The 10,197-nt window shown below is 44.7% G+C and overlaps 1 protein-coding gene across 4 annotated transcripts; it reads right to left on the minus strand.

Moving 5' to 3' along the window:
• Window positions 1-1,781: 1,781 nt before the first annotated feature.
• Window positions 1,782-9,896, minus strand: LOC110571397 (histone H3.3A). 4 transcript variants are annotated; one of them, XM_044915977.1, is made up of 5 exons: window positions 9,317-9,387; window positions 8,224-8,286; window positions 8,136-8,160; window positions 6,744-6,897; window positions 1,782-2,223 (listed from the first exon to the last, which is right to left on the minus strand). In XM_044915977.1, the coding sequence occupies exons 2-5, from the start codon at window positions 8,261-8,263 to the stop codon at window positions 2,095-2,097; spliced, it is 348 nt and encodes a 115-aa protein (XP_044771912.1). In that variant the 5' UTR covers window positions 8,264-8,286; window positions 9,317-9,387; the 3' UTR covers window positions 1,782-2,094. The 4 variants fall into 4 exon arrangements, with proteins under 4 accessions (XP_044771912.1, XP_021535182.1, XP_044771910.1 ...); XM_021679507.2 differs by lacking the exon at window positions 9,317-9,387 and adding an exon at window positions 9,735-9,896 and having other exon boundaries at window positions 8,136-8,286; XM_044915975.1 differs by lacking the exon at window positions 9,317-9,387 and adding an exon at window positions 9,054-9,169 and having other exon boundaries at window positions 8,136-8,286.
• Window positions 9,897-10,197: the final 301 nt, after the last annotated feature.

Here is a 10,197-nt window from a genome sequence, read left to right on the forward strand (position 1 = left end):
TATCGACAGACCACAGAATAGAGACAAGCGCATTACAATGGCCAGACATCTGGGTACGGAGAGTGCCAACTTCATCTATTTTATCCGCATCTTTTCCCCTAAATGTTCCATTTTGTCATATACAACGTATTGTGTGTTAGTACCTCAACAGTGAGCAGTTATATACTCCGCACTTGTTTAAAGTGAATTGTTACCATACCCATTTCATAGGGAAACACAAAAATAGAAACATGCTTTTTAGTTCACGAAGTTTTAGAGCAAAATTTAGTACAGATTCTAAGGGATTTTAATTCGAAGGATGGCATCCCTTATTTGTAAACAGCTAACTTCCACCCTATTGGAGACATCCACTTTCCCTAGTTAAGTTTTCATGAACAGGCCCTACCATCTGTCCCTTTGCACTGCAAAGCCTGAACTGGGGAAATTCATGAAAAACTGGCTTTTGGGGGGGCAGCCTGGCTGGCTCAGTGGGGCATGTGACTCTTGATCTCGGGCTCATGGGTTCGAGCTTACTTAAAACAAAAACCTGGCTTTCCGTAGCTTGTATTATAATGAATACCCTGGCCAATTCTCCCAGGTAATAACCAGTGCCTTAAGTTTACGCAATGGATTGCACTAAAAACTATGATCCCATGTCAAGAAATCAGAAAACAGGCTCTAAAACAAATTTCATAATTCTCTCATTAAGTGATTTTTGATGGAGAATATAAAAAAATGAAAGTTACAGTTAAAAAAGAGCTCGTGAGCAGGAAGAACAGAAGCCCAATGTTCTACCTTATTGACTGCGAGTTCTCAGCCCATCGACTACCTAATTTTACTTCTAGAGTAGCTTCACAAACTCGAATGTGACAACTAATGTCAGTCCATTAGGGATGGGTTACAGGCTTTAAAAGGCTTATTACCCTCATTTCACACTTATCATTCCAATGCTAAACAAAACAGTGCTAAGAGTTAACTGTTGGTGCTTGATCAGTAACTTCAGGGTTCACACAGCATCTTGAAAGAGCCCAATCTCCAACGCACGAATTTTTAAGCTTAAGACTTACTGTTACATTTGCATTTAAATTACCACTGAACAAAGTTTAATAGCGTAGTAATGTTTATAAACGTACCTTCACTACTTACGAAGATTGTTAAATAGTTTTACTTCCACGCAATTCTGTTGGCCGGCTAGGATCGGGAACGATTGGTTTATAATACAACATATCCAAAGAGTTGAGATCTGGTTTTCACAGATTTACTCTCTGCAAATTTTATTTTGTTTTAAAAAGTTCTTAAGTCATCTCTGCATCCGAAGTGAGGCTCAAACTCATGACCCCAAGATCAAGAGTCGCATGCTCTTACGACAGAGCCGGCCAGGCGCCCCCAGTCTCTGCCCATTTTAAATCAGGATGAAAGCCAGTAGAGCTCTGGTTTCCTTCCCACACAAAACTCCTTTCCCCATCTTGCAACGGCCTCATTGCAGATGTAAGGTGACAAAACACTTGATGATACTAAAATGATTTTTAATACGGATATCATCAAGTGGCTCAACTCTACGGCTAAGGTGGACAATAAAGACCAAAAGCAGGTATAGTTTAATGTATTTTAATAGCAAACTTACAGGAACAGCACAGAAGACAGACAACATTAAAAACATGTACTTGCATGTAGGACAACTCAGTTAGAAAAGTATAGCGAATGGATGGATCTACTGTATGATAAAAATGCTACAAACACCATTTAGTTGCCGTCAATAAGAAATTTACTTGTTTTAAAAAAATCCAAATGCTGGCATTGTCCAGAAAAATTTAACAGGTTTATTTATAATTGTTATAAAGTTGAACTGCTGAAACGTGTTCACTGAAACATTTTGACTTGCATTAATGCTTTATGTCCCCGCATTTATATTAAAAATTCACACACAAATGACAATGGAAAACCTGCCAATACCTGATTTCTGTCCCCTATTTTTCCACTTGCAATCATACACTTAGGTACCTTTTCACCCCATGGAAAAAAAATATCTAACGTTCAGAACTACCAATAACAGGAAGAAGAGAAAATTTTTTTTTTTTTTTTAAAGAATGAAATGTTTTCCATCATAGTGGATTCTTAAGCACGTTCTCCACGTATGCGGCGCGCTAGCTGGATGTCTTTTGGCATAATTGTGACACGTTTGGCATGGATAGCACACAGGTTGGTGTCTTCAAAGAGGCCCACCAGATAGGCCTCGCTTGCCTCCTGCAAAGGAACGAGAAAAAACTATTAATGGTGTTATGACCAACATTTAAGATGTATCTGCATCGGTGAAAATGATGCAGGTTTCTGAACCCTTTGAAAACCTACTTCAGGTGACGCTGACTGTTTTGCTGAATACTTCCACGGAAACGGCCTTTCAGGTTTGTCCCGCAGATGGTGATGAACAGAGAAAAGCTCATTTGGAAATCTTCATCCAATTACACAGAAGTCAAATTATTTCATTACTAAGAAAGTTTTGACTTTCCTAAAGTTTAACATGTGATTTCTTATAAACTGAAATGTCTTAAAAGTATATCCAACTTAATCCAAGAAATCCCATTTAAGCTTGAAGATCCTCCCTTATCCTTTCAATGATAAATGGAATCATATATCCAATCCAAACTAATACTCCCTCCTCCTTGCCAGGGTCCTCCTTAGTCTGAACCCCAGTCACACTCCAGTATCTGCTTGAACCCCTGCCTTGCCAATAATCCAAAATAGCTGACCACTGGCTCCCATCACACAGTCCCCGTCTACCTTTCCTTTGAAACCTCAGTCTGATCACACGAGAGGACTATGGGTCCCAGAACACACTAGATCAGTGTCTTACTGACAGACTTTGACCTATTTGGCCTAGATGTGCCCCCTCCCAGGTGTACCTTCCTCTGTGCACCCCTATCTGTAATGACCTTTTACCCTCTAGTATTAATATTGATCCCTCTAGTTTTTCCCATTATACTTTAAGATTCCTCGAAGGCATCCTCTTATCCCCACCAGCGCTCACCAAGTGCCAGCCGTAGGGACTCTTCCCGGCCATCTGGCATGGGAAAAAGAAAAAAGAGGAGCTTCTACTTATAATTAACTCTTAACTCAATTGTTCGTCTATCTTAACAGCTGTGGAAAGTTGAAGCATCCTTTAGTTGAACCTGGAACATCTGCTTACTCATTCTGGAATGAAGAATCTGTGTTACCAGCCCAGGCATCAGCCCAGCTGTTCTACTGGAGGCGGAGCACGAAATGAGAGGTTATTTGGCCCTGTCTCCTCCTCTATAGGGGAAGTTACTTCTCTGTTCAAGATACTCAGAAAAAAAGTAGATTTTTATAGTTGCTATTTTTGTCCTAATAACAACTTTCCATTTTGGCATCTTTAGGCAATGATAACGCACCAAATACTTGAGCAATTAAAGCCACGTATGCTACATGATATACAAGATACGGAGATGGGAACAGCCAGATTTGCTTTTCACAAACATGATTTTGCAATAAAACTCCTGAGATTTATATGTAGATGGGAACAGCCAGATTTGCTTTTCAAAGCATTAACACAGCAACAATTAATTCAAATGATTCACATTAGTTCATCGTATGGAAAAACTACTTTCTGCACATTTATACCTTCATCTTTTTTGCCGCATGTCTCTCTTCTATAAAAATTTGTGTCATCCAAATTTTACCACCCCCTACATGTTTTTCTGCTGCATTTGTTAAGAGTTCAAATCTTATTTACCCATTAAAGCCTAGCTCAAGACTTCCGTGCAGGAGAAAGCAAGTGCTTCTCTTAGCCCTGGCTCCCAAGTGCAGGTAGCTGTGAACTCCTCCTAATTCCTTGGTACTCACGGGCCCTGTACATCTGCCACCTTTTAATGTAAGTTACATAATAGTCTCATGATGATCAACAAGTATTTATTTTTAAAAATCTAACCCTATTTAACTTTGCATCATTTCCATGCAAACATTCCAAAGAAATGTATTAAAAGCCAAAGACCTTATCCAGGGATTCATTCTTAGGATATTCTAAGAAATGGGTAAAAAGTTTGGAAAACATGGCATACTGTAGCCTGCTCTAAGGGGTTCATAATGCACATCAGATACTACAACTGATGCTCCTCAGGAAAGATACCAGTTTAATTTTGTTCCACCCAACATCATCTCACGATGATGCACATCTGGAATGCTTTTGCCAAACCAAGCACTATGAGCCGCTATATGGACAAGCCAACAACAGGCCCTGTGATTTTTTTTTTTTTTAAGATTTTATTTATTTATTTGACACAGAGAGAGAGGGAACACAAGCAGGGGGAGTGGGAGAGGGAGAAGCGGGCTTCCTGCCGAGCAGGGAGCCCGCTTCTCCCTCTGCTCGTGCTCTCTCTCTCTGTATCTCGAATGAATAAATAAAATCTTAAAAAAAAAAAAAAAAGAGTGGTAGTATCTAGGCACCCTGGTCCTGGTCCGACGGGGCATGTGGGGCTCTTACTTCCGTCTTAGAAACCGGCTAATGCTGGTTTTACAGGTTCATGTCTGGTCAGCTCTGGGGGAGTACTGGATACTCCCAGGGGACTGGACCATGACCGTATTTCTAATTCTGTCCCACAGGCCCTAGGGTCTCCTAAACATTAAGGCTGTAATGGGAATTAAAGACTGCCACGTAAATGTACACCCAACAAACATCATTTTGAGATAATGGCAAAAAAAAAAAACATCTCACAACTACAAGGAAAGGCTCATTTACAGCATCTTGAGTATATTCAAGGTCTGGTTCTTCCACCATTTCAAAACACCGAGGTCTGTATCTTTAACACAAGAATACCTTAGTCCAAACTCTCAAGACGTTAAAGGCAAAGGTTAAATTTGAAGTTCGTCAACTCCCGAGTATCTCCCGGCAGAGCCAGACTATCTCCCTACCCTGCTCCTGCACCACCGCCCTTCTCATTTAGCGCTGTCAGGAAACCTGTCAACTGTGTGATTCTAAAGCCAGAAACACAGCGACTTCTGGCATTTTGTTTTAACCGCTCTCTTCTATTACTTTATTTCCATTAGCAAATTCTCCATCTCCAGGTCTTTAAGAGACCTGAAGCGTACGTATACAAAAACTATCTAACTGCTGGAGTACCACAGGCAGCAGGGGCAAACATTCTGCTTCAAACCAACACAACCACACTTAATAATGTAAGACACACCCCTTAGTCACAGGGACAATGGGAGTTTAGACATGAATTAAAAAGACAGTAGTCTTATACCCAGATTGTTTAGTCATTTCAATTTACAAGGCCCTACCACTGACAGGTGAGCTCAAACATGTGGGATTCCCAAGGATAACGTGTTCTTGAAGCAGAGTTGGGCTAACCAGAAAACAGAACTAGCAGCTCTGAATCAAACGCCTGTGAAGCTCAGTGATGTCTCTGTAGTTAACAACACAGCGGGTAAAACGTGATTTGCAATTGTAGTAATCCATGAGACCTCAAGACAATCAATGATTAAAAGAGAAAATAGTTTTAAGTCACAACACTGTAAATTTTAGTAGTTTGAAATTTCAGTAATTTCCACTCACTGAGAATCTAATGGAAGCCTACTCCTGGAATCCACCAATCAAATGAAGCTCAGACTAACCATAGAAACAGTTCAACCAATTACACTTCAGTAGAGAATCCACCTATCAAATCTCCCTCACATATAAAGCAAAGGCTCGGCTCGGCAACAGCAACCTGGAAAATCCCCCCATGGAGTACATGAAGATGGTGGACCCTCCCCACCAGAGATTCTGATCCAGGTCGGTGGTGCCTAGCAATCTGCATTTTGAATCACTCCCAACCCCACGCTCTGACGGAGGTGGCAGTCATAACCACACTTTGAGATTCACTCATCTAAAGAATGCCAAACACTCTATAAAATAGGTTACACTTTCCCAAGTGATTTAATTATACCCTTACACCTAATCAAGTACCTTCTTTGTGGGCATTTCAAGTTTTAATCTTGGCGCAAAACACAGTACTTCAGATACACAACCACCTCTAAAACTATCAAGAGTTCTGATGCCCTGGTGCTAAGATTAAACTCAACAGTTTCCCATTTAAGTGGAAATCCATAATCCTCTTTAGCTAACTACAAGTCTTGAAATCCCTGTCCCTTAACACATACAGTATAATCTTTAAGCACACCTTTTCTTCCTATCGCCCATCCAATCCTAACTACTCTGTGCTTCTTTTACCTCAATTCACAATTCTTTAGTACAGCCTATTCCCAACCCAGACATTATGTGCTCTCTGCTTGCACCTGCCTCTTCAGAGTCAGCAAGACATTCATTCTACACCCTTTTAGAGCGGCCAGTCACTGCTTAAAGCTAATCACCAACACAGACCTTTAGTCCCATGTCTCTGTAATGTCCCATTAGGGGCATTACACGTCTCTTCACCCAGAGACGAACAACAGGGTTCTTTTCCCCTTTAAGCATTGTTCTCAAAGCAACGTTTAAAATTTAAAAATGGTATACAGAAATGCGCACTAGGTTTTGGCACCAAATGGGTTCAAATTAGGACTCCATGACCCAAGCGGGTTCAAATGACATTTCTGTGTATATGACCTTGAGCACAACTTAACCTTTCTGCCATCTCAATGGTGATGTAAAGGTATCATCTACTTTACAGGCTTGTGACAAATTATGTAAGCACAAGTAAAGATTTAGAATTGTTCTCGGTACGTAGCAGGGTGGCCACCTCTTACAGAGCCTTTCCCACCCGCCATTTTACCTGCAAAGCACCAATAGCTGCACTCTGGAAGCGCAGATCTGTTTTGAAGTCCTGAGCAATTTCTCGCACCAGACGCTGGAAAGGAAGTTTGCGGATCAGAAGTTCGGTGGACTTCTGATAACGTCTAATTTCACGGAGTGCCACAGTACCAGGCCTTAAAAAAAACAAAACAATAAAAAACGCACATTAAGGAAAGGGTCACCATATAAAAAACGTAAAAGGACAAGCAGTTAGCTTTGAAGAAATGCAGTCATTTTCCAAAAAATAAACCGCTCATTTTCTATTCTTTAGCATCTGTATAAAATTTCACTTATCAATTTATGATGTGAACATTCAAGCCTATCAAGAGTAACGACAATACCTTTAAAGCAAAAAGTATGGTATTAAAGTAGAGTCTTGGCAGGAAGTTTATTCAAGTCCCGTTCATCTCCATCTATAACACAGATGTGGCAATAACTTCTGTTACCATTACTTGGGAGGGTGTTAGGCCACTAATCAAAGTCCTCATTCGGACTCTTCTCCACTTGGCACCATACTCCTTCCCACCCGCACCCTCAATTCTTCTAAAAGCCCTACCAACACCACCCAATGAACCTCATTTAAACTACTCTTGTGGTCTATTTAAGTTCGATTCCCCAGAGTACGTTTACTTTGACTACTGCTCATCCCTCAGGGATGACAGAATTTGAACACTTACAACTGTGCAGTGCATCTCCCACTTTTTTGTTTTTTACTAAGTAACTGTGGGAAAAAATGTACCTCAAGTCTGACTTATTTTCTTCCATCGAATGAGCTTTTATTTTAGAGTAACTATAAAATCATTTGTGGAGGCTAAGTATGGACAACTTCTGCCCTCTAATGGCAGATGCCCTTAACAACACTGCTCAGGGTAGTTCAAAACCCACTGTGCTAAGAGGAGGAAATAAACCAATTGAAATAAATGAGGGATGAGAACTTTACTCAAACAAGACATCCCCCATCTTGGTTACTGGTAAAATAAAAATAATATTAAAACTTATCATTTTACCAAAAGTGACAGCGTCCTCAGAAATGTATTTTAAAAAACACTTTACTATTTAAAAAATACATATTACTAACGTAACAAACTGAATAAAACGCCACTCTATCCCATGAACGTTATTAGTGATTCAATTTGTCTCCTCTGGGTTCTGGGCAGTTTCAAAGTAAAATATTCCAATAAAACCCAACACTAAATTTTACATATATATTTTTTCAACAATTAGTAAATATTCAAAAGTGGAAAGACACCGGCTTCCCTAAAGCAAAAAGTGTGCTTATAATACATCTTAGCGTTATATTACACAAATACTGCTTCCTTGGACAGACTTTGTCCCACTATTTTATTTCCTCTTTTTTTTTTTTTTTAAATACCTGTAACGATGAGGTTTCTTCACCCCTCCAGTAGAGGGCGCACTCTTGCGAGCGGCTTTTGTAGCCAGTTGCTTCCTCGGTGCTTTACCACCGGTCGATTTGCGGGCAGTCTGCTTTGTACGAGCCATGGTACAAAAACCTCCTTACTTACCTACCAGCATTAAAAAACAAACATCATATACGCAACTACCAAACATCCAAGTTTTCCTGCCACTACCATCACCCCCACCCCCGAAAATCTGGAAATTATGACCAGTACAAAAAAAAAAAAAAATAGTCCGTAATGTAATATAATTCGAAAGGGTGAAGATTACGTCTACCCCCCAATAGGACTTCTTGAAACAAACTGTATAACTAGAAAATTGCTAGCATTAACGCCAATCATCTCTCAAAATGCCAAATCTGAGCGACAAACGGCAAAACAAAAAGACCCCTAACAGCCTCTGCTTCAATCTCTTTAATTAAAGCAGAAACTAGGTATGTCTGTAAACACCCGATCCACGAACAAGTCAAAACACCGACGCCACAAACCACAGAAAGGTCGAGTCAAATATCGGCATTAAAAAAAAAAAAAAAAAGGTTTTCGGCCCCCCTCGCCCCCCCGCGGCTGCCCCCCAGTGCGCCTGGCAGCGCACAGATCTCGGTAAATATCGGCCAGCAGCCCTGGGTTCGCGTCTCTACAGCTCTCGAGGGCCGACGGGGCCGACAGCTCCCGCGGAGGGCCGTCCACAAAGCCCCGTCCCCGCGTCCGGCCCGCGGGGGCTCCGCGGCGACATCACCCGAGTGCCCGCAGCCCGGCCGCCCGGCCCGCGGAAACTTTCGGGCCCGGCCCGCGGCCCGCCCGCCGCCCCGCGCGGCTCCCAGACCCCAGCAAAATGGAAACAATCGCGCCGCCGATCCGCTGCCTCCCGGACGCACCACACACCAAAACGCTCCAAAATGCCCCGATCCCCTGCCACGTGCCGCCCTCCAAAATGCAAAAGTTTTTTTGCATTTCAAATGCATCAAGTTTCCGCTTCTCCAAAAAAGGAGAGAAAAATGTCCCTCTGCGAAAAACGTTCCCCCGTTTATGAAACGGGGAAGAGAGAAACGGGGGAGAAAATATGGTCGGTGACCAGAGAAGAGAGACAAGATGGTGAAGCTTAGCAACAACTGTGGGGAGGCAGCAAAAAGCGAGTTACCCCGGGGTGGGAAGCGGCGGCGATTTCCAGCCCTTTCCCGCCCGAAAACCGCGGCCCGGGGCCCGGGGGCGGCAGTTAAAGGGCCCGCGCGGGTCGTGGTGAGGGTCTGGGGTCCCGGGAAGGGGCGGCGGGCGGGATTTCGCCGAAGAAAGGGGAGCCCGGGCCGCGGGGAGGAGGGAGAGCGGCTCGGCGCCGCGGCGGTGGCTGCTGTTGGGCTGAGGCGGCGAGAGATGGGGGAGAGCCGCCGCCGCCTCGGGCCGAGGGAAACTCGCTCCTCACCTCCATTTCAGGGCCAAAAAGTTTGCGGGCCAAGCCCGGGGGGGGCCGCGGGGCCGTCCCCGCAGCGCCGGGGCCCGGCCCCGCGGCGGGCGACGAACGGGGCTCGGTCCCGGCGAGGCGGGCGGCCGGGGAAACTTACCCCCCTTCTCCTTCGGCTGGAGCTCGGCGAGCTAGAGGCGGCGCTGGCGTTGGCGAGCGACGGCGGCGCGGCGGCGGCTGCGAACACAATTGAAAGATGGCTGACACCGAGGCTATCCCCCAACACACGCCGCCCCGCCCCCGCGCCGCGCGCCAGCCAATCACACACAATGGAGGGAAGGCTCGGCCCCGCCCCGCCCCCGCTCACGCCCCGCCCCTCCCCTCCCCCCGCGCGCCCGTTCGCTGGCGCGCGCTCGCCCCTCCCCCGCGCGCCGCCCGCTCCCTCCCCCCGGCCGCCTCGCGCCGAGTGTGTACAAACACAAAAGACGTGCCGGAGGGTCGCCGGCTCCCGCCGCGACGGCCGGCCGCCCGTCTGTCGGCCCGCCCGCCCGCGCGCCCCGGGGCCGGCTCCCGCGCCCGGCCCGTCCTGCCCCCCAACCCCCTCCCCCGCCGCGCCCACGTCA

The sequence above is a fragment of the Neomonachus schauinslandi genome, chromosome 6, assembly GCF_002201575.2.
Source record: "Neomonachus schauinslandi chromosome 6, ASM220157v2, whole genome shotgun sequence".
Lineage (NCBI taxonomy): Eukaryota > Metazoa > Chordata > Mammalia > Carnivora > Phocidae > Neomonachus > Neomonachus schauinslandi.